Consider the following 24988-nt stretch of genomic DNA (forward strand, 5'->3'; position numbering starts at 1 on the left):
TCTCTCTCTCTCTCTCTCTCTCTCTCTCTCTCTCTCTCTCTCTCTCTCTCTCCACAACTCTCCAGGATTTTCTGATCTCTGTGCAGTGTGAAGTCTGAAGGATTCACACAGCCCAGCTTGGTCACAGAGGTCAGAGGTCAGATGATAGAGGAAAAGGGCCAAGTGAATTAGAATTAATACAAGTAATACAAGATGTCTGATAAAAAAGAGAAACAAACAAAAATGTGTACATATACTGGGTTCAAGTATTTTCACCTGTCTAAATTCTAATCTGCTTTAAAGTGCCAATTCTGGGAGAGCACTTACCTATATATACCTAGTAAAAGGTACAAAGCTAATTATACATACACATGCACACACACAAAATAATTTTTTTAAAAAAATCAACTTTCATACCAACCCAAGGTGACTCAAGTAAGAACTGATAGGAAAACACAAACCCAGGTACATACACCTAACCCTGCCATACCATCTACAAAACTAGAATCTACTGCACAGCAAGCATCTGGTGGTGCATGCATAAATAAGAGAGACAGCACAAAGCCAGGTAGTGGTGGTGCACATCTTTAGTTCCAGCGCTCTGGAGGCAGAGGCAGGTGGGTCTCAGAGTTCTAGGACAGCTTAGTCTACAGAGTGAGCTCCAAGACAACCAGAGCCAAACAGAGAAAACCCTGTCTTGAAAAACCAAAGGGGAGGGAGATATACCAAAGTCCTCCTTATGCTTTAAGGGTTACTGCTCTAGAGCTTAGTAATGAATGGCATAACTGTGTTTCAAATGTGATCAATTCTCACTCCATTAAAATTTTAAAAAAGACTACAGACTAGGCATTGTTGGTCTGTATCTATAATCCCCAATATATGGGAATCTGAGGCATGAGGACCATGAACTGGAGGCCAGAAGGGACTACTAAGCAATACCCTACATGTAGAGGCAAGGGAGGAAATCTATAGATTAAGTTGAGAATCTACAGTAAGTGCTAAAAGATTATGGGTATCCAGATTCAACACAAAGTATACTTTACAAAACATTACCTTATATTAACTTTCTACATGAAGATACTTTTTTAACTCATAGTATCAATGTTCATAGACTACTTAATAGTCCTACACCACTTATATAGGGTATGTACTAAGAAATGTACTCCTTGGGTACTTGGGTCCCATACAAACATCAGAGCAGTTACATGGACAACGAGGACTAGGCAACAAAATTTTAAGGGACTGTAAACACTTGTCCTAGATTAACTCATTATGTGGTGCACAATTACTTGCTGTCAAGTAGGAATACTGGGAAGAGGAGAAGGGGCTGAGAGTTTGCATTGTGTTGCCATTTATTAGCCTTTAAAATTATAAAATTGAGTCTAAAACAGAGTAAGAAATACCTGAAGGAACTCTAATAACAAAGCACTGATAAATTGGATTATATACTTGTACAGTCTTGAGTGGGCAACTCTGGTTAAGTGCAAGGTAATACATATGCCTGGTTTTCTGGAATTTGGTAAGCCCTACCCTAACTTATAAACACAGGTCCATCTCCTACACTGCTGGCACAGAAGCAAAAAGACAGAAAACAAAAGCAAACAAAAAGAAACAACCATTCCTATATCTTGCTCCCTAGGCCCTTAAGAGGGTTAAGGAATTGGCAATTCAAATAGAGCAGGAACCAAAATTTGGCACGTGAACATTACAAAGGAAAAGCTGTCTTTCATTTGTGGTTGCTAAGCTACAGGTAAATGCCTGGGATTCCAGAAGCAAGAAGCTAGAAAAATCCAAAAATGGAAACTGAGAGACCCACAGATAACATCTGAGATCTTGGATCTAGATGCTTCCAAAATCAATCCACACTCCTCCACACAATTCCCAGTTGTATGAATAAGGATGTTACATTGTGAACACAAGTAACTAAAATAATCGTGACTAAGCTGGGAACATGGCATATGCCTATAATCACAGTACAAGCATAAAGGATCTCAAAATCAAAGCCAGCCTTTAAAACCAAACAAAAACTACAAGGCATACACCTTTAATTCCAGAGCTTTGGAGGCAGAGGCAGGCAGATAACTGAGAGCAAGGCCAGAGGCAGCTGTGTAGCAAATTCCAGGCTAGTCAAGAGCTATATGGTGAGACCATGTCTCAAAACAAACCACAAAAAAGCTTAACAACTAACACGAGCTTGAACAGTACATCTATTAAATGAAGTACATTGTCAGACAGACAAACATTAGGACCGTGTACTTCAGTGTAGTCCTGACTGAGTCTTTGCTGTGTACTAGGACATCCCTTCATTTCTCTGAACCTCTGTACAGATCTCCTCATCTGTAAACAGGGATATTAACGGTACTCACTTCTTATGGCTGTCAGAAGTAAATGAGCTATGACTCACCAAGAGCCCAGAATACTGAGAAGCATTAATACCTTTAAGTAAATTAAGTCATTCTAAAAGTATACAAACTTGTCTAATTACAGTGATGTTTGCCAAAATACTTTTTTAAGGGGGAAAAAAGGTATTTTAAGGGCTAAACACTATTCATGAAAACAAAACAAAGACAGTCCACATACCTTTGGTCTCCTAAGACAGGATGGTTATTATTAGCTTCACACAAGCCTCTCTGACCTTCCCCAGTGGCTCTACATTTATCATCAAAAGGGAAGCACACACACTGTGAGTAGGAAACCATGAAACTGCACTCAATCCAGCACTTTTCAGACAAGGCTTCAGAACTTAAAGCTAAAGGTAGCTTGGTGCTCTCTCCCACTATTTAGTTCTAAGGGAAGAAACAGATTCATACACAGAAATCTGTATATAACCACATAAGATTAAAAAAGAAACAAACACTACACGTTATTTAAGAAAACTATTTTTTGCCTTGTAATGAATCTGGTGAAGAACATTTCTTTAAGTACAAGAATAATTTGCCTTCTTGAAAGTCACCAAATATCAGACCTAATGATGAAGCTACACTGGGAAGACTGAACTCAAAGGTACACCTGGATTTAAAAAAAAAAAAAAAAAAAAATACTGCATAGATGGCCTGCATGTAAAGCTTTTCTCTGCCCATACTGAATATTAATAAAAGTCAAAGATCTGCCACAAAGCATTACAATTTTGTCCAGAGCCTCAGCAGCAGATAACACAGCCTTTACAAGAGGGTTGCTCCTCTTCCCTTTACAAGGAAAATGCTTTATTCAAATGTTCATCTGCTAAAGCCAGAGAGTTATCAGGCCAAAAAATTAAGATAAATTGAACTACAAATTAGATTATCAAACATGAAGAGATTTTTCCATTAATATGTCTCTAACATTTTCCATGAGTGTTCTAAATGTATCTTTAAAAAAAATAGCATGAAACCTAGAATACCCAAGATACAATTTGTAAAACACATGAAACTCAAGAAGAAGGAAGACCAAAATGTGGAGACTTCGCCCCTTCTTAGAATTGGGAACAAAACTCCCATGGAAGGGGTTACAGAGACAAAGTTTGGAGCTGAGACGAAAGGATGGACCATCCAAAAAAATGCCCCACCCAGGGGTCCATCCCATAATCAGCCACCAAACGCAGACACTATTGCATACACCAGCAAGATTTTGCTAAAAGGACGCCTGATATAGCTGTCTCTTGTGAGGCTATGCCAGTGCCTGGCAAACATAGAAGTGGATGCTCACAGTCAGCTATTGGATGGAACACAGGGCCCCCAATAGAAGAGCTAGAGAAAGTACCCAAGGAGCTGTAGGGGGCTGCAACCCTATAGGTGGAACAACAATATGAACTAACCAGCACCCCCAGAGCTCGTGTCTCTAGCTGCATATGTAGCAGAAGATGGCCTAGTCAGCCATCATTGGGAAGAGAGGCCCCTTGGTCTTGCAAACTTTATATGCCCCAGTACAGGGGAACACCAGGACCAAGAAGGAGTGGGTGGGTAGGTGAGCAGGTGGGGGGGTGGGGGGGAGGGTATAGGGGACTTTGGAGATAGCATTTAAAATGTAAACGAAGTAAATACCTAATAAAAATTAGCTGCTCCGTTTTGCTATCATGTACATTAGAAGGGACCTGCTCAGGCAGACAGATTATGCTTCCTAATTTTTAGACCATTATCCTCATGAGAATAATAGATTCAGTATGTGGCCATATGTGGAAAATGGTGTCAAAAGTAACAAAAGAAAAAAAATAGCATGTACAATTAGCACAGCTGGTCCAGCTTTCTAAACTGGGGGAGGGGTTTTCTAAACTGGGGGAAGATATGATTATATCTTCATGCATGTATAAAAGTCATGCCAAAAAAATTAACAAAAGTTTACTTGTAAACTGAATGAATCTTATAGATGGCTTTGTATTTTTAAAAAAATGGGGGAGTGAAAGGAACCCATGAAATTACTCAAAACCGAATTTCCCCCTTGTAGGCGCTTTATTAGTGATGATACCCCAGGCCTCACTGCCATCCCAGGCTGCCACTGACTACCAGCTCAGACTGGGCGCATGCCTTTACTTTCTGCTTCAGTGACCTCACCTGTAAATGAGGATAACTGAACAGAACTCTGTATTATGAGATTAAAATAATTAGTGTAGGCAGACTCGAAATCTAATTATTTTATTATTATTCATGCCATCCTCTAGCCTAGAGCCAAACCAAGGTACATACAGGCTGAGATATACTCCAGAAATACTGAGAACAACTAACTCACTGTCTTCTTTATGTATTTACTTACATAACTTTTAGCATATTCCAAAGTGTTTTGACATATAAATCACTTTTTTTTTTAATTTTTCTTTTCTTCTTTTCTTTTTTTTTCTTTTTTTCTTTATAAATCACTTTTTAAAACAAGACTATCTAAGATACTTCTTACAGTGCTCATAAACTCAAGTAGTAAGGACTTGTTAATAATGATACCCTCCCTACCTTGCACAAGCTAAGGCTCTCCCTGCATAGCCAGGCCATGAACTCTTATCCCACTACTTCAGCCTTTCAAGAAGTTTGTTTTTACTTGATAGAGACCCACTATATAGCTCAGTGGTGTGACTGCATGTGTGTACATACATTCTAAAATTTTTGTGTTGGACGAGACATATCAATGCCCCAACTGTGAAAAACCCCAGATATATTTTATATTTAAAATACTGTTGCAAAGTGTAAGAGAAAAAGTACAAACCTAAAAGTAAGAAATCTGAATTTTGGTCTCAACTCTTACAGTGAAAGCAAATGATCTGTATACCCGCAGCTGAAGAATGAAAGATATGTACTAGCTTGCTTCCACAGTACTCTGCAGCTCTGTGATCCTCATTTTATGAAACTGAAGCACAGAGAGAAGCAAGCTGTCCAGGTCACACAGGTAATTAACAGCACATTAAGAGACTATCATTGGTCACCTCACATATACCACAGTGCTTCTCCCTCTCAACACTATCATTTCAGCCTGGGAAGGCTCATACAGGTAACTCAGTCCAAAGCTCATCCTTGGCTACACAGCTGCTTTGGGCCAGTATGAGTTACCTAAGACCCTGTCTCAAAACAAACCAAAAGCCACAAATGAACAAATATAACAATACACCACTACTCTAAATTTTCATGTTATAAATCTAATTTATTTAATGAATCATGTATTTTAAAAATGGACTTTGAATGAAGTCTCAAGTTGGAGGTGTGATTACATTTACTAAATTCACCTTAGCAAAGTTAGGAAAGGGGCTAAAGAGATGGCTCAGTCCATTGCTATGCAATTGAGACCAGAGTTTACTTCCTAGGAACCACGTAACAGGCTAAGTAAAAGCCAGTAACTCTAACTCTGACAAACTGGCTTCTGTACACAAGTGTACACACCTGTCCACCACCTCTTCAATGAGCAAACATTCACATAGACAATCACACATATAAATAAATCTTTTAAAAATGTTAAGAGAGGGGCTGGAGAGATGGCTCAGTGCTTACGAGTACTGACTGCTCTTCCAGAGGTCCTGAATTCAAGTCCCAACAACCACATGGTGGCTCACAGCCATCTATAATGGGATCCCATACCTTCTTCTGGTGTGTCTGAACTGAAGACAGAGTGTACTCAAGTAAATAGAAAAATAAATAAATCTTTAGAATGTGCTTCCCAAGAGCCTCTTAGTGCCCTCTTTGATCTTTTTTAAAAAATGTTAAGATAATTTATGCCTAACTTCCAACACCTAAAGACACAACATACAGAAGAGATTATGTTCCATATAAAATTAAAAATGAATTGTTGTAAGTAATATTACAGGTACAACCCTCAAAATACAAAATTAAAATTCTTGATTTTATTTTATATCCAGGTTATTATTTAATGTACATTGTTTAATTCAAGAGAGATCAATTTAAACATTTTCATCCATGTTTCCTCATTTCTCACTATATCTTCAAAAACATTAAACAGCTTAAGCATATTACTTCTAAAATCATATAAGCTATTACAAACAAAAGACTAGACTATATTGATAATTTCTCTTTCAAAATTGAAAACTGGCCCCCCAAAGTATTCTAAAATCCAGTGTTCAGTGTATTCTACTCTACTAAACTGTCCCATTAGCAGTACTCCGTTCTCTAAATGTCTTCAAAGCTTATTATATTTTACCAGGAACTTAGCAACATTTCAACAAGACTGATCCTGTTGACTCCAGAAAATCCTCAGAGGACAATCACAACAAAATGCAGAAGAAGAATAAAACCAACAGCAGTGTATAGTACTGACTTGAGACCGTCTGAAACACTCAGAGAATATGAATACAGTTTAACTATAATCAGGGATTCTTAAAGAAAAGATTCCAGGAAGTTAATATTTTTAAAACAGATGGAACCATAACGTGTTAAATCCAAGAGCACCCAATCTAAGTCTACATTCCCCACAAAAGGTCTCTGTAACCTGCACTATTCAGAGTTAAATACTTCTTCCCACTGTTGGACAAGCTTGGCACCTTAGCAGCTACATGGTCCTTATGTTCTTGTTCAAAATTTACACTTTTTCACCTTGCTGAATTAGCTCTGCTCTTTCTAGACTAGGAGAGTGAATCTACTTTCCATTAATGTTTTTTAGATTTATGTCTCCCAAGTATCTCCCACTCTTCACAGTCTTCATTGGGCAGAAGATAGATAGATAGATAGATAGATAGATAGATAGATAGATAGATAGATAGATAGATAGATAGACAGACAGACACACCCACCCCCCACTGACTTTCTGGAGAGAACTTTTGGAGTACAGTGTATTTCCACATTACCAGTAACCTTCTAAAAAGTTCTGCCACTTGTAGTTTTTGGTGTCGTAACAGGGAACAGTCACTCTGAAAAGGCTAAGTACTTCATACAACTCAATCAAAACATATCACAACTGTTACAAAGCAGAAGCAAAATCCAGCTGTTCTTCCAATAAGCCAAAAAATCATGTAAAAATATAAAATACCACTAATTATACTATTTTTTTCATTTTAGAATGTAATTTTTCACAAAATTTTACTTAACATGTAGCTGGCTTATTATATTTAAAATTAATTAAAACTTTTGAAATTCTCAGTTTTAATACAGCCAGCATTAATAAATAACTCACATAAAAATGATCTTTTTGGGATCCTTAGTAATGTTAAGTAGAATAAAGGGGTGTTAAGACCAAAAAGCTATAAGAGCACACATCTCTCAGATTTCCAGGCCTCTAGGCTAGGTGTTCTTTTCTCTTGCTCTGTTAATACATACTGATCCTTAAGCTAGAACCCTAAAAGATACACAACCCCGTCCTCCTCTAGCTAGTGACTTCAAGGAATTGCAAGCCCACATCACGTTCTTAACATCTCCCTATTCTTCTAGGGACCACAGTCTTCAAACACCGAAACTTGTCTGAAACCAGCAACTTAGCTGCTCTGTGATACTGTCCATCACTAATACTTTTATTATTCACAAAAAAGTTACTCATAACTAGCAAGAGAAAAGGGTACTTTTGAATAATCAACCATTTGATTTTAGCAATAATGAATTGAAAAAGTAACCATATGTTGATATGCAAAAGACAAAGAATAAAACTAAAATCTGTTTATTTAGCTGGCTAAATCTGGTTACTAGATTTCAACAGATCTTTCCTTGAAATGTACACATGGAGGAACTCATGTCTCCAGCCGCATATGTAGCAGAGGATGGATGGCCTTGAAGGACATCAATGAGAGGAGAGGCCCTTGGTCTTGTGAAGGCTCCATGCCCAAATTAGGGGAATGCCAGGGCATGGAAGCAGGAGTGGGTGGATTAGTGAACAGGGGGAGGGGGGAATGGGTAGGGGGTTTTTCTGAGGGGAAATGAGGAAAGGGGATAAAATTTGCAATGTAGGCCAGGTGTGGTGGCGCATGCCTTTAATCCCAGCACTTGGGAGGCAGGGGCAGGTGGATTTCTGAGTTCGAGGCCAGCCTGGTCTACAGAGTGAGTCAGGACAGCTAGGGCTATACAGAGAAACCCTGTCTCGAAACAAAAAACAAAACAAAACAAAACAAACAAACAAAACAAACAAATGCAATGTAAATAAAGAAAACATCTAATTAAAAAAATCCTGGAAGATTAGCACACACTTTTAATCTTCCAGATAACTTTTACAGTCAAGAATGGCACATCTTTAATCTCTTTCAAAGTTTAATTTGCTTAAAAGAAGTTCACCAAGGGTTCAAGATATGGCTCCATGTATCCTTGCTGCTCTTGTAGGGCATTCACATGGTAACTTACAACCTTCTGTTCCATACCAATTCCAGGGGATCCAAAGACCCTCTTCTGAGCTCCTCAGCAGGAGGCATGCATACGGTATGTACATAAGTGCAAACAAAAGAGTTCACAAACATACATGTACCTAAACATCATTTGAACTTAACTTCTATTCTGTGATTGCAAGTTAATTTGGCTCAGGTTTTCAAGAAATAAAGTTTAGACTCTTCCTGATACAGTCACTCAATGTTTCCAATCAAATTCCATCAGCATTTCTTATGTTTCTTACTAGTCGACCCTTGAAATCAAAAGGTCCTTAAACTTAATCAGTTTATGCAGTGTATTAACATATATACCTGCAAAAGGTACTAAACACCTGTAATAAAAACAGGGACTCCACTCAATGATAAATTTCTCCATCTTGATCCTTGGGGGCTTCCAACAGATAATTTTGCCATTCTTCTGGCAATGGTAAAATTTAAGGACATGGTGCCAAGCCTCAAAATGCATAGGGGTGGAGGACAGTTAACAGTTTTAATTTACATGGTTAATAAAAAAGAAATGACCTAATAATTATGAGGGCTGGGGTGTAGCCCTGTAGTACAGCACTGGTCCACTTTATTTAAGATTCCAGGGGAAAGGAGAAAAGGAAGGAAACTTTGTTGTCAAGTGTAACTCACAAGACCATATCCCATAATTTCAAGTATTAACTAAGACTCACTATTTTAGGTTAATAACAAAAAAACAAAACCCATTCAAAAAAAAAAAAAACCTACTGAGGAGGGGAGCAGGATTTCTGGTTATTTGGAAGTTTGAATTAAGTTATTCCAACCATTCAGAATGTTTCATCATCAGGAAGGGTGCAGAGCGGCACACCTAAGACAATTAAAGGTTCAGCTAGGGCTGACCTTCCTTAGAAACTCCATCTGAATTTGGTGCCTGCCAAATTCCCAGGACTGATAACAGAAGTCAACTGTTAAACCAACACCATGCATTTAGCAGATTATCACATATGGGTCCTGGCTCATAGTAATGGCTCAATAAACACTTGAGAAATCAATGAGGAATTATTTTTCAAAGGTCTAGTACTCTAGAAACCAAGACAGTCTTTCAAAACTCACACTACCATTAGGCATCGTAATGAAACTACAAACTGGAAACAAGCAAGCTACAAGCACCAACTACCCTATTTACAACACACACTTTAAATTTTAAGCTTACAAACTTTCAAGTTTATACATGTACATAAACATAAACTTTCAAGTATGAAAGGAAAAACTCAGATTATTAATTTAAGTCATTCAATAAATAAGCTCTTATCTTCTTTTAATGAAAAAATCAGTGTCAGGGTGAGATGAAAGGGGAAAATGTCTGTCAACGTATTCGGCATGTTTAATGGATGCCATAAATCAAATCTTCCCATGAATTTTCTAGAGCATATTCACGTCAATCTTTGAGCCTATTGTCACTTTCACACATGCTCACGGGAACAAAATGACAAAGAATGCATGCCTCAACCACTGGATCCGGGCAAGAAACATTTGATTAGCAATTACCAAGGCTATGAATAATAAATATAGACATTTTCAAAATACAATAATCCTAACGACTCATAAACCGAAGCTCTGAATTTCTTTACAAGATGTACCAGACTGCTGGACTTTCAAACGTTTTCCTCTTCTTTTTTTAAAGGTGCTGGTAATCTCCTTGTGCGAGACAACCGGGAGCGAAAAACCCATTTACCGATTGCTAACGAATACGACTACGCATTTTCCAGACAAAAGGGCGTTAAAAGAGATCCGATGCAAATTTATTCTTCTCTGGAAAAGGAGTGTTCTCCCGAATTCCATTTTATGGAGTATACTTAAAGTTAAAGGCAGCAAGTTCATTTTTTAGTCAAAAGCACTAGGTGCCTTACTAGCTGTGTGACTGCTACATCTGGTGGCAGAACACTTGCATGCAAGAAGCCAGAAAACTTAGAAAACAATTGTAACCGATCTCAGTGCGTGTTTTGCAGAAACCTTCAAGCAGGAATGTCCACCCACCCACACACACACACACACACACACACACACACAAACCCACCACCCCTGGGCAGAAAGGAACACGAGCGTACTTGCAACCCACGAGCATAACGTACAAACATGCAGGAGCCAAGGGCGAAGGAAGGAAAGTTGCAACCATCTGGAGGGGTGGCACGAGCAGCCTTGCCCACGAGTCGGTCTGCCGTTGGGATCGCTCTAGGGGCCGCGCTGGGGATCCGAGTCAGATCCGAGGCAGCCCAGAGCATGCGGGAGGCGGGCGAGGGGCATCTTAACCGGTCCCGGCGGCCCGACTGGCGGCGCGGGGACCGCCTCTAGGGGAGGAGTGCGGGCTAGGGGAGGGGGCTCGCGCGCCGAGGCTGCACCGCGAGGGCAAACCCACCCGAGCCCCGAGGCCGGGAGGCTCAGGGAGCAAGGGCAGGCCTCCCGCCCGCGAACCGCCACCCCCCACCCCAGCCCGGGGTCCGCGCGGGCCGAGGGAGCCCGCGGGAGGGCGCGGCGGCGCTTACCTTCCCTGGGCCTCCCGGATGGCGGCGTGTGATTCAGCAGGGACCTGGCCGCCGCCGCCGAGCCCGGGGTTGGAGACGTGGAGAGCCGGGACCAAGATGGCGGCCCCTCCAAACTTCCACTGCTACTTTGGACACTCATCAAGCTACTTTCTGGGAGCCCGACTCCCCCCCTGCGACGGCGGCGGCACCGGCACCCGCCTCCGTCATGGCGGGGGCCGCGCTGAGGGCGAGCGCGGGCGCGAGGGCTGGGAGGGGAGCGCCGCGCCGCCGAGGGAGCGCGCGGGGCGGAGGGCGGGCGGGGAGGGCAGCGCCGAGGGGAGGCGAGTGGCCGGGGCCGCGGGGCCGGGGCCGGAGCGCGGGCGGAGCGCGGGCCGCGCCGACCGAGGCCACTTCCGCGGGCGGAACCTGCCGGCACCTCTGCAGTGCGTCGGGCCCCGGCGTCGCCCGGGCGGTGGCGGGCGGTGGGTGGCGGCTGAGGCGGCGGGGTAACCTCTGCATCAGTTACGGGCGGCGGCGGCGGCGGCGTCACGCGCCGCCAAGGCAAACACTATCGCGAGGCTCCTGCGCCTCCGGTAGCGGCGGCGGCGGCGGCCGCGGGGCCGGCAGGGGGGNGGGGGGAGGGCCCTGCCCGGGCGGGGCGAGGGCGGGGAGGGCGCGAGCGCGCAGGGAGGCGCGGGGCCCACGGCGCGGCGCGGGGCGGCGAGTCGCGTGCGCGGGGCCGGCCGGAGGGAGGCGCGCGCCCCCGCTGCCACCTGCCTCCCCCTCGCCGCGGCGCGCCTGCTCCGATGCGCGCCCCACACCCAGCCTGCCCGAGACGCCTCTGCTCTCGCCTGGCTCCGGAGTCTCAAAATGGAACTGAAAAGTTGAGAGTTGCCTGCCTCTTGCCCCTCAGGAGAAAAAGAAGAAGAAGAAGAAGAAGGATAAAAAAAAAAAAAAGGCAGTGTGCGCTTACCCATCTGCAAACAGGAGTCGTCACGGAATTAAAAAAAAAAAAAAAAAAAAAACCTACGAAAATAAAACTTTCCTTAAAAACAATCTACCAAAAGAATTGAGAAATCCTACCGGTGGGGTAGCCCGAGTGTGTGCTAGAGCTGTTCTTTGTTTTCACAGAAGTGGAAAATCTAAAGAGAAAATGTTGACTACTGAATTCACAGTAAAAAGAAAAAAAAAACTATACTGTTCATCTTGAAGAAGGTATGGTTTCTAGAAATTTCCAGTTTCTGGTGCCGCTGCTGAGTATTGACGACGAATTCCCAAAACAAATTACAGCGTTTGCTAAAATTTATAGATAGAGCGTAGCTTTCTGCACACCCACGTACACACACCAGCGATTGGCCATCTTGTTCATAAAAGAACAAGTCTAGTAGTTCAGGAAAAATACGGCAAGGTTACTGCTCTCTTTAAACAACCAAATTGAATAGAACACTAAAAAGATTATGCTATAGAGCAACTGTGGGGGCATAAGGAAATGACATGATTACCAGGAGGACCAAAATGTCATTTCTATTTTTTATTTTTATGACTTTGCATTTCTCATAGTAATGTTTTCTTCAGATAAACTATCCTCCCAGAATAGCGCCTTGGTTGTCAGCTCTGCCAGAAGTCACTGGAGTGTTCCTGTGCTTCAGATTCTTCTGTTTTCAGTCGCATTCTGCTTTTGAAACCTAAGAACTGTCACAAATTGAGCAACTTTATTGACACAGAATGGACTCACTGTAAAGTGTGTGGCTTTAGTTCACACTGTAGGGTGCATAAGGCACTGATGCCCCCTGTACACTCAGTAGCGAACATCTGTTGCCCACTCAACTCCCCTCTACCCACCCCTTTGAGGTTCCTACCTGCACCATTTCCATCCCCCTCAGAGCCATCTATCTGCTTTCTGTGCTACAGAGTAATTTGAATTTTCCTGAATTTTAGATGAAGTATCCAGTGTTTTCTTCTGGACATAAAATGGTCTCTCTGAACATAATTATTTTAATAGCCATATGGTTGCATTTTCTTGTATGAATATATCCCTCCTTATCCCTTGATGGACATTTGCATTCTCCCTTTCTTGCTATAATACTTCCATGAATGTTTGTGTGCAAGCCTTTATATGGACGTACACCCATGTCTTGGTTGCTTACCTATGATCTTTTTTTTTTTTGGGGGGGGGGGGAGGTTTCGAGACAGGGTTTCTCTGTATAGCCCTGGCTGTCCTGGAACTCACTCTGTAGACCAGGCTGGCCTCGAACTCAGAAATTCACCTGCCTCTGCCTCCCAAGTGCTGGGATTAAAGGCATGCGCCACCCCGCCCGGCCTTACCTATGATCTTATATGATATGTATGTATACCCTGTTTCCTTGGTCTTCTATATACTGGGGGTCAAGCCTAGTGCTTCATATGTGCTAGGCAAACACTCTACCCCAGCCCCTCTTTCGTTTAAGAGTAAGCTTAGTTTGCACATTGTATCATAAAGCACACAGAACAGGAAGGAAGTTAAAAGAACGGACTTTAATGTCAACAACTATTAAAAAAAAAAATCAACTTTCCCATCTATAACAAAGAGGTTAGACTTATTGGGTGGCTCCTGTCATTTCCAGGACTTTAACTGAGAGTTCAATTCCTCATAAACTATAAATAAAACCCAGGGCAGAAAGGCAAGGTGGCTCCAGTCTTTCGTCCCACCACTTGGATGGCAGAGACAAGAGGATTGCCTTGAACACCAGGCTAGACTGGACTACAGATACCTTCCTGACAACGTTTTATGCAGCCTGGGTTTTTTTGTTGTTTTGTCTTTTTCAGTGGTGACTAGAGGCACGTGGCACGTGCATACTCGAGTTACTTCAGTTCTATTTTGCCTGTGGCTGCTGCCCGGAAAGGACAGTTGCATATTCTGCTCTTGCCTTCTTGTGGCTTATGATGAAGATAATGCACTTCCCACCTTCTTAAGAAGCCTCTTCCAGTTATAAGGAGCTAAGCAGAAAAACCAACGGGCTTAGCCTAAAAATGGGATGCCATGCATCATCTAAACCCACGCCTTCAAAATTACCAAAGGGTAGGGATAGAATTTTCAGAGTACATTACAATAAGTAAAACATGGGTATGACTGCCATTTGTAAGTTTGTACAAAAAATAAATGACTAGAAGGGTATTCCCACAAAAGGTCAATGACCAGTACAGGTGTTGAGACTATATAGTTATTGTTTCTACCTCTGTCTTTCCCCAAGTGGTGTACAGCAAATTGTATATTTTTTATATTCAGGGAAAGTTCATTAAATAGCTTTTAAATAATTTAAGCATAAAATGTCTCTAGACAAAAATTATATAAATAGGTAATTTGGGGGGGCTAAAGAGATGGCTCAGCGATTAAGGGTACTGGCTGCACTTTCAGAGGTCCTGAGTTCAATTCCCAGCAACCACATGGTGGCTCACAACCGGCTGTAATGGGATCTGATACCCAATTCTAGTGTGTCTGAAGATAGCTACAGAGTACTCATATAAATAAAATAAATGATTCTTTAAAAATAAGTAAATAGGTAATTTTGTAAGCTGCCTACCCTAGCTCCTTGGTAGCTTGACACAGGAAGACCATGAGTCCAAGTCCAACTGGGTCATACAATGTGATGGCTTCTATATGCTTGGCCTAGGGCAGGGCACCATTAGGAGGTGTGGCCTCGTGAGAGTAGGTGTGTCACTGTGGGCATGGGCTTTAATACCTTCATCCTTGCTGCCTAGAAGCCAATCTTCTCCTTGCAGCCTTCAGATGAAAATGTAGAACTCACAGCTCCTCCTATACCATGCCTGCCTAGACACTGCCATGTTCCCGTCTTGACGATAATGGATTGAACCTCTGAACCTGTAAGCCAGCCCCAATTAAATGGTGTCTGTATAAGAGTTGCCTTGGTCACAGTGTCCGTTCATAGCAGTAAAACCTAACTAAGACATATATCAAGAATCTGTCTTGAAAAAAAAAAAATGTATCTGTGTTATGTGCGTATAATCACTTAAAATAAGTATAGAGTAATAGCTTGCATGGCAGGAAAAATATGGAAATGTCAGAAGAATCCAAATTCAGACTGAAGGGGACATCTACCACTGAGGGCTGAAAAAGGGGACCTCAAGAGCAAGGACACATCCCAGGGAGGGGGTCTTTGGGCAATCTTCCTGGTTGAAATATTCCTAGAGAGAAAGCTGACTACAGAAGTCAGCAAGGCAAGGAAGGGAGGGCGGGAGCTCTTCCTAGGAAGAACCGGGAAGAGATGGGAAAGGTCCTGTGCCCTGGGCTCTTCACTCTGAAGCCTCTGGAGGACTAGCTGACCCAGGCCAAGTGGTCTGTCCATTTTATGGAAAGAATGGGTTTATGAGGCTCAGTAAGGAGGTGGGAGAGCAAAGCAGACATCTCTAAAGGTCTCCTGAGGCAAGGTCATATGAGCAGGTAGAGACCTGAGCCCTCATCCAGAGAATGACTATAATCTACAGCTATGGCTATTAGACTCTTTTCCATTTGTCTTTGGAAGTAAAATTATTTTAAACAGATCCAATATTACAGATATTTAAAAAATGCATTTTGCCAGGCAGTGATGATGCATACATTTAGTCCTAGGAGACAGAGGCAGTCAGATCTCTGTGAGTTCGAGGTCACCCCTTCTCAATGCAAATGAAAAAAGAAAAAATTCCTACGCCATCTGAATCCTTTTCTCCAAGCCCACAACTAAGCCTGATTGAATGAAGATGTCCTTTGTAAGTATTCCATGCAATGGGATGCTGGAGCCATTCCTGTCGCCCTGAGCACTGGCTGTTTCGCTTCAGTTCCCTTCTAAGTGTTCAGGGGTGTGAGAACTGCAGCTTTCAATCAGCGATAGTAGGAGATTGCCACCAGCCAACTACGCAAGACCCACAAGCCAGCTTTCTCTCCCCGGCAGCCTGCAGACTACTGATCCCTTAGCATCTTCTTCACTGTTTTCTGTCTTCCATTCCTTTTCTGTGGCAGACACTCAGTGGGGGCAAGTACCCTGGCCTGTCATGTTCACAGTTCTATTTCCAGAATCGGGCACGTACCTGGCATACACTTAGTGGTACATACTTACTGAGTCAATGTGTCATATACATAACCAGCCCGAATGCCTGCCTTTGAGCCCTCTGGGCTAACCTCAGAATCTGTCTGGGTTGGACATCCAACAGGGAAAGGAAGAAAAGTATTTTGCCACCCCTCCCCCTCTCTCACACCCCTCTCCCTCCCTCCCTCCCTCTTCACTGACATTTGTGGTTTGGTAAAGTTCACTGACCTTCTTAAGGTTGCCAAGCATTTGAGAGGCAGAGGCAGGCAAACCTCTGTGAGATGGAGCCAGCCTGATCTACATGGTAAGTTCCAGGATAGCCAGAGCTATGTAGAGAGAACGTGTCTCAAAACAAAAACAACAACAAAAAGCAAAAAACAAAACAAAACAAAACAAAAAAAAGAAACAAGTTCTAGAATAAAGTCAGTGTGATTTTATTTATAAAATATAAATTTTACATGAAAATCCTTACATTGAGAATTATGATTATTTGATGTTTGACTTTAACTGAGCCTTCGGTGCTGTCATTGGCTAAATCTGGCAGCACCAGCCCTTTTGAGTTCATAAGTTAGCACCTAGTAAAGTTGAAGATAGGATGACTTGGCAATTCCGTTCCAAGGAGATACTGCAGGAATCCTTGCCCCTGTGGTCCAGGAGATAAGACCGTGCACAGCATTGTTTGCAGAGGCCCCAAACCGAAGCCACCCAAATGTCCATCAACAAGAGAATGGATAAACACAGTGGGACACCACTCGAAGACCAGAATGCTCACAAACAGCTGGTTAAAAAGAACCAGTGAGTGGTGACAGTCACTTGGAAGGCTGATGTGGAAGGGTCTCTTGTGTTCAGTATTATGGAGAGAGCCTGAGCAACATGCAACAATGGAGTCAACTGAAGACAGGAAAATAGGGGCTAGAGAGATGTCTCACTGGTTAAGAGACTATGCTTCTGTTCCAGATGGAGCCAAGTTCAGGTCCCAGAACCCACGCTGGGTAGCTTGTGGCTGCTTGTAACTCCAGCTCCAGGGAATCTGATGCCCTCTTCACACACACATACACACACACACACACACACACACACACACACACACACACACCACACACGAGAGAGAGAGAGAGAGAGACAGAGAGAGACAGAGAGAGACAGAGAGAGACAGAGAGAGACAGAGAGAAACAGAGACAGAGAGAGACACAGAGACAGAGACAGACAGAGAGACAGAGACAGGGAGAGACAGAGACAGAGAGACAGGGAGAGATTTACATTTGTTTAAATAAAAATCTTTGAGAAAAGCAAAGAACTCAACTATATTCACAGATTGAAGCTCTCAGGATGCCTGTCCTCCCATCTTGATATGCTGCCTCCGTTGGACAAATCACATTGATTTCTGAAGGACACCCACTTCAAATATGAATGGATTTGTTCTACCTGCACTGTGCAGTTCACAAAGCCACTGCTTGAAGGCTCAGGCTTCTACATCCTTTATAAAGATTGTTCTAGAAGGGGCTGGAGAGATAGCTCCATGGCTAAGAGCACTGGTCAAGAGGACCAGGGTTTGATTCCCAGGACCCACATGGCAGCTCATAACTATCTAATAACTTCAATCATGGGGGATTTAACAATCTCTGTTGGCCTCCACAGGTACCAAGCGCACACATGGTACACAGGCAGACATACAGACAAAGCATCCATACATATATAATAACAATAATAATAATAAATATATAAATAGTAAAAAAAATTCAAAAAAGATGATCCCAGAGTTTATGAACAATAGGTTGGGTTAGTGGCTAGGATGTGGCTCAGTGGTAGAACACTTGCTTAGTGTGCCCGAGGCCCTGGTTTGATACCGGGTCACACATTCTCTGACCTCTCTAGCAATAGAAATGCTTTTCCCTGTTTGTCAGTACATTGGAATAGAGAAAAACCTAAATTCATAAACAACAAAGAACTAGAAGTACAAGATTATCAAAGTGGATTCATTGTGTCTGACATTAAAAGATCATAACCAACTTTAGAACAGTATGTTCCCCTCCCATAAAGTGCATTGCGAGCTACTGTTCCCCTCCCATAAAGTGCACTGCAAACTGCCTTCCAAGGACATGAGGATTATACAATGTTTGCAGATACAAAGTGCAACAGATTGACATGGCATGGTTTAACAATTTGAAAGGTAAAGGGAGGAATAGATTAAACCAGTGTTATCACAGTTACTCATACTCCCTCCTAAATTTTGCTGATTAAACCAAAATACAAATGTATCACACACAGGGAAAACAAAAATCCCTCAAATCTTATAGTACCTAATCCTTGTTCAAGGTCCTGAGTTCAATCTCCAGGAAAAAAAAAAAAATCATTTTTTTTTTTTTTTAAATGTTATCTTTCCCTAGCTGGCCTTGAACACACATTCTACCTGCACTATGCAAGACTGGATCAGGACTCAGTCCTCCTGATTCAGCCTAAATAGCTGAGACTACAGCTGTATACCACAGTGCCTTCTTCAACCAATCTGTCTTAATATACAACAAAAATAACAACATACAGCCGGGCAGTGGTGGCACACGCCTTTAATCCCAGCACTTGGGAGGCAGAGGCAGGCAGATTTCTGAGTTCGAGGCCAGCCTGGTCTACANAGTGAGTTCCAGGACAGCCAGGGCTACACAGAGAAACCCTGTCTCGAAAAACAAANAAAAAAACAAAAACAAAAACAAAAACAAAAAACAAAAAAAACAAAACAAAAAAACAAAAAAAATAAAAAACATACTGTCAGAGTCAGTCTTTGTCAACTTTACACAGATCTAGACAGACTTGAGAAGAGGGAATTCCTATGGAATAATGACCTCCATTAGATTTGCCCTGTGGGCATGTCTATAGGGGTCATTTTCTTAATCACTGATGGATGAAGGAGGGTCCAGCTCACTATTGTCAGCCCCATCCACTGGCTGGAGGTCCTGGGGTGTGTAAGGAAGGCATGTAAGCAACCTAAAAAAGCAGCCGATACGCAGTATTCCTCCATGGGCTCTGCTTCAGTTCTGGCCATCAGGTTTCTGCCCTGAGCTCCTCCTACTCTGCCATCCCTTGATGGGGGGATTCTAACCTCTAAGAGGAACTAAATTCTTCCCTCCCAGATTGCTTTTGGTCATGGCGTTCATCACAGCAACAGAAACCAAACCAAGACATGTGTATAACCATAAATTCATTTAGAAACTCCAAAACAATGCAGGAATGTCAAATATATTGAGACTCTCTTCCCACCACTGGCACCTCATCCTCTTCTTGATCCATCTCCTTCTCTCAGGAAAGCCATCCAAATGCCAGAGTAAGAGAGGTATCTGGGCTGCAAGGGAGACTTTGGTTCTGCATGTGGTGTAGGTTAGAAGTGTAAGGTCAGTTTTGAAAATTCATCTAACGGTGTATTTAAAGGAGAGAGAGGGAGGGAGGGAGAGAGAGAGAGAGAAAGAGAGAGAGAGAGAGAGAGAGAGAGAGAGAGAGAGAGAAGATAACCTGACACTATGGTTCTAAGTGCTTTTCTCTACACCCAGGAAACAAATCTGTTGTCACAAGTATTCAATAAGAAAATGGAAAGAAGCAGTAAAAACAACAAAACTTGTTAATGGTGAGAGGAAATGCATGGTGCTTTCTTGTGGGCAGGAAAGGAAAAACCAATGTCTTTATAATAATAAGCGTACAATGAGTTGTATGTACAGTGAAATGAAAGGCACCACCATGCCAGAGTCCTCAAGCTGATGTGCGTCTACTGAGCTTGTATCGACTTTGGGCACAGGTTGAATGCAGTTGTTTGCCAATGGCTTGTACCCTGTATAGCCACCAATTTCAAAAGCTGCTTTAGACTAATAAACACGTGTAGGAAACGCTTGTTGGGCACCTGTTGGGGGCAGAATATTTTGTCTAGTGCCACGGAGATGCAGAGACGGATCACACGGAATTTAAAGGTGGTGGCACCCATGTCAGATGTGGGATGCAGAGAGGGGAATGGGAGAATTCAGAGGCTCACACAGGAAGCTTCCTAAATGAGGAACAATTTCAGCTTTAAGGTTTTAAAATATATCAATGCAATCTAGATCACTTCATTTTCAAAATCCAACTTCTTACTGATCTGCTGGGTCTATTCCATTGATGACTGAAGGTCTTTTTTTTTTTTTTCTTACTTTTTTTAGTTATATGTAGTCTTGAAATCTTCAATCTTTGTAGCTTTTTTTTTTCTTATTTTTTTTAACCTTATATGGAGGCCTCAGCACACTTTGAAGTCTCCTCTAGAAATGTATCTTTAAAATATCAACTGCCCTTTCCTTTGTCTATGCTCCACAAATGAGGTAGGTTGGGAGAACACAAGAACAAGAGAGGGGAGATACAGTTTCCTTTCACGAAACTAAGCCGCTGAACTACTCAAAATACAGAAAAGAAGCCTTCTCATTAAGTTAAACAAAGCATTAGTTTTATTAGTGATTAAAAAAAAATCCTATCAGGAACATTCCCCCATGGGTTTGACATAATGTGATGAATCACAACAGCGTGACTCACTGAATCAGAAAAAGAACTCATGATTTGGAAGATTGGTGTTGGAAAGAGTTGATGGAGATGTCTAAGACACGAATGATGAGAAGTGACTTGATGGTGCTGAGACTAAAGTGCTAATAATACAGTCAGAAAGAAGTGGTATAACATAGTATTTATATAATATGCACTACACTAAATATTATATTATTATATATTATTACATCATATTTACTTTTTGTTTTACTTCGTATTTGCATGTTATGTATATGGCTGTTTTCTTTGCATGTATGTGGGTACCCCACTTGTGTACCTGGTCTCTCAGAGGCCAGAAGAAGATGTCAGATTCTCTGAAGGACAGTTACAGGTGGTTATGAGTCACTGTGCGTGCTGAGACATGATCCCAGGTTCCTTAGAGGAGAAGCCAGTGCTCTCAACCACTGAGCCATTGTGTTTCTTCAGACCCCTAGATTGTATTTATAATGGTGGGGTTCTTTTTGGAAGCAATTTAGTAATATGGATCAAGAATTCTTTTAAAAAGCTGGGCATAGTGGTCTGTGCCTTGAACCTTAGCACGGTGGAGGCAAAGGCAAGTGGATCTCTCTGAGTTTGAGATCAGCTTGGTCCAGGTCAGCCAGGACTACATGGTAAGACTCTGTCTCAAAAATAACAAACAACACAACCAAAAAACAAACAAACAAAAAAACCTTTTTTTGAAAACTACTTGAGTTTAAAGACTGGCCTAGGTAACATAGCAAATAAGACTGTGTGTGTGTGTGTGTGTGTGTGTGTGTGTGTGTGTGTGTATGTGTGTTGGCAGGGAAGGGGGGTATGTATCATCCGTCATAGTCTCTAATTTTTTTTTAGATTTATTTTATATGTATGAATGCTTAGCTGCATGTATGTGCATGTACCACATGCATGTCAAGTAGCCAAGGAGATCAGAAAAAGGCATTGTATGTCCTGAAACTGAAGTTACTGGTGGTTGTAAACCACCATACAGCTGAGAATAGAACCTGGGTCCTCTGCAACAGGAGCAAGTGTCTATCATGGTCTTGATCTATAACATGTATACATAATAAGAAGTCGGAAAGGAAGCATACTCAGCAGAGTTCTTTATATACTGTGGCACAATGATAGCGGGTTTTTATTGCTGCCTTTTGTATTTTTCAGCATTTTACAAATAGTTTACAAATCAGAATAGCAATTACTTTATGAAGAGAAATAAAAGCTGTGTTTTCCCCCAAAATGTATGGGTTTGCAACCCCAGACTAATTAATAAAGAACAGCAAAAAGAAGGGTTAACAGAGGCGAATGGGAAAAAACAAACAAACAAAACCGTGGTGTTTCCTCTTCTGCAGTGAGGCAAAAGTCATTTGGGTTTGTGTGTGTGTGTGTGTGTGTGTGTGTGTGTGTGTGTGTGTGTGTGTGTGTATTGGTGTGATTAAACAAAGAATGAAAGTATTTATGAAAGGCTCTCAGGACCTTGCTGTCAGAATCGGAGGGAAGTCCACCTTCTGAACTCACGGTGGAAGCTAAGAGCAAACGAAACCAACGTCTGTAGAGCAAGCAGTAATCATGAGAAGAAACAGCAGGCATGCAGGAAAACAGACAAAACCCGCAGCAGCTACAGAAAGCATGATAAATTTAGCTATTAAATTTAGATTCCCTATTAATAGAAAAGGCCTCTCAGATTGTGTTAAAAATTAAATCCAATACTTTGCTGCTTATAAAAAATGCATCCAGATAAAACAACACAGCAACACTGCAACAGCAATAGGCAAAAATGTAGTAAGAAAGCAAGCTTGCAACAAGCCAAAAGATAGCATCATTAGATCAAAAGAAAATTTAAAGCAAGCAATCTTGAAAAGTCATCTTCATTTATAAACACACACACACACACACACACACACACACACACACACACACACACACACACGCACAGAGAGACACATACACACACAGGACAAATGACAATTAACGAAAATCACAAAATGGAAAATACAATGAGGGTGTGGTTGTATGAGTTGTTCAGTAAGAGGGCTTGCTCCACATAGAGACAAGTGAATGTGAGAGCATGAAGCTATGTCCCTCAAGTGAAGGACCGTCATCTTCTTCTGTTAGCAGGAGAGCTCACATACTCATATGAGGTTTAAAAAAAAAAAAAAAAAGGATGAAGTGGCGGGATCTCTCCAACACTGCGCACACAGCATTTCCCGCTACAATGTGGCACACTTGCACTGACTTTGCATTCAGCCCCTGACACTTTGTCCCTCGTTTGCCAGTGTGATATAGGCTATCCTACCTGGAGTCTTATTGCCCAAAGAATCAAGAAAAGAAAACGAACAATGAATTCCTGTGTTCCGTTTGGTGAATTGGAAAAACTTAAAATAGTAATATGTGGCAGAGTGTATGGATGGGGGAGAGAATAATCATTTCAATAAGGAGGCTCTGTGAAATGGACAGCCACATGAAAAAAAAATATATTCCAGGTGGATTGTGGGCAACTCTGAATGTTAAAATATGAATTCAAGGTCAGCCTACTCTACATAGCAAGTTCCAGGACAGCCAGGGCTACATTGAGATTCCCCTGTCTAAAAATTAAACAAATAAAATTAATAGTAATGATGAATATGAATTTTTAAAAAGAAGATATAGTAGAAATCCTTTCATGACCATGACTGAGCTAGGAAAGGATCTCTTTATGTGTTTTGTTTTAGATCGGCTAACAAATTATAGAGTCCTGTTAGGCCTAGAGCATAGTTTGCAGACCAGACTAGCCTTGAATTCCTAGACCAGGAAATTTTCTTGCCTCAGTCTCACAAGGGCTGGGATTATAAATATGAGTAGCCATACCTGATTTAGGCAAAGAGTTTATTAAACCAAGCACTGATTAGACAAACCTGAGAGAACAACCTAACTGAATTATATAAGACCAAGAATCATTAATCTGTAAGCGTCACTCGAAGCCTGTGAAAGCAAAAAGTAGAAAAAGATATCTGCAAAACATATATTAGGCAAAAGACTTTTATTCAGGATATAGAAAAAAACAAATCTACAAATCAAAACAGAAAAATCAAATAATCTAGTAGAAAGCTTGACAAAAACTTGGTTTCTCATTAAAGAGAATAATTAAATAGTAAAAAAAAAAAAAAGTATAAAGATGAAGTTACCAGCTTTTAGTTAACAGGAAAAAAATGTAAATTAAGGCCAAAAGTGATTATGACTCACTGGAAAGCTTAAAATGAAACAGGTGAACTGTCTGTTATATTTGGAGTACTAGCAGCTCTCATACACTGGTGACAGTGGAGTTGGGTACCCTAATGGGGGGCTCTAATGGCTACAGCTAAACACAAACATTTCTGTGACCCATCAATCCTATTTCTGGGTAGACACTGAACAGAAATACATACGTTATTCAGAGGACAGTACAAGAACATTCATAAGCAGCACTTCTCATACTAACTCTAATGCCCAAACCCCCAGAGCAGATGCATTGTGGAACATCCATACAGAGGAATACCATATAGAAAAGAAAAACCTGAAAAAACAGAACAGTCTGGCAGTTGTTCTGTCCGCAAGTCTGGGTGTCTCTCTCTGCACTCCCAATCTGGTGCTGGCGTCTGGGAGTGTTCCTGGAGAGCTCTGGGTGTTCAGTCTACACTGGAACCCTGAAGACATTTGATTTAATACTGGCCACAGGAGCAGGAAAGGTGAACTTAGTCAGTGAGGCTGAGGGCCAGCAGGCAAGAAAGAAAGCTTCCTTCTTCCCGATTCTTTATTAAGGACTGTCACCAGAAGGTGTGGACAGTGACTTAGGGTGTGTCTTCCTGCTTCAAAAATCTGATTAAGAAAATACAAGAGGCCGGGCAGAAGTGGCGCATGCTTTTAATCCCAGCACTTGGGAAGCAGAGGCAGGTGGATTTCTGAGTTCGAGGCCAGTCTGGTCTACAGAGTGAGTTCTAGGACAGCCAGGGCTACACAGAGAAACCCTGTCTCAAAAAACAAACAAAGGAAGAGGAGGAGGAGGAGGAGGAAGAGGAGGGGGGAGAAGAAGGAGAAGAAGAAGAAGAAGAAGAAGAAGAAGAAGAAGAAGAGGAGGAGGAGGAGGAGGAAGAAGAGGAAGAGGAAGAAGAAGAAGAAGAAGAAGAAGAAGAAGAAGAAGAAGAAGAAGAAGAAGAAGAAGAAGAAGAAGAAGAAGAAGA

At 41.8% G+C, this 24988-nt stretch overlaps 1 protein-coding gene across 3 annotated transcripts in view; it reads right to left on the bottom strand.

Moving 5' to 3' along the window:
* The window catches only part of Tlk1 (tousled like kinase 1), a 118436-nt gene extending 106916 nt beyond the window's left edge, over positions 1-11520 (bottom strand). Inside the window, exon 1 of one of the 3 annotated variants that reach the window (XM_021192069.1) lies at positions 11233-11514. In XM_021192069.1, coding sequence (XP_021047728.1) covers positions 11233-11371 — 139 coding nt within the window. In that variant the 5' untranslated portion in view covers positions 11372-11514. Of the gene's footprint in view, positions 1-10821; positions 10998-11232 lie in introns of those variants that run through there. The other 2 variants (XM_029535863.1, XM_029535861.1) reach the window with 2 other exon arrangements.
* Between the last annotated feature and the right edge of the window lie 13468 nt (positions 11521-24988).

The sequence above is a fragment of the Mus pahari genome, chromosome 3, assembly GCF_900095145.1.
Source record: "Mus pahari chromosome 3, PAHARI_EIJ_v1.1, whole genome shotgun sequence".
In the NCBI taxonomy this organism is placed as follows: Eukaryota; Metazoa; Chordata; class Mammalia; order Rodentia; family Muridae; genus Mus; species Mus pahari.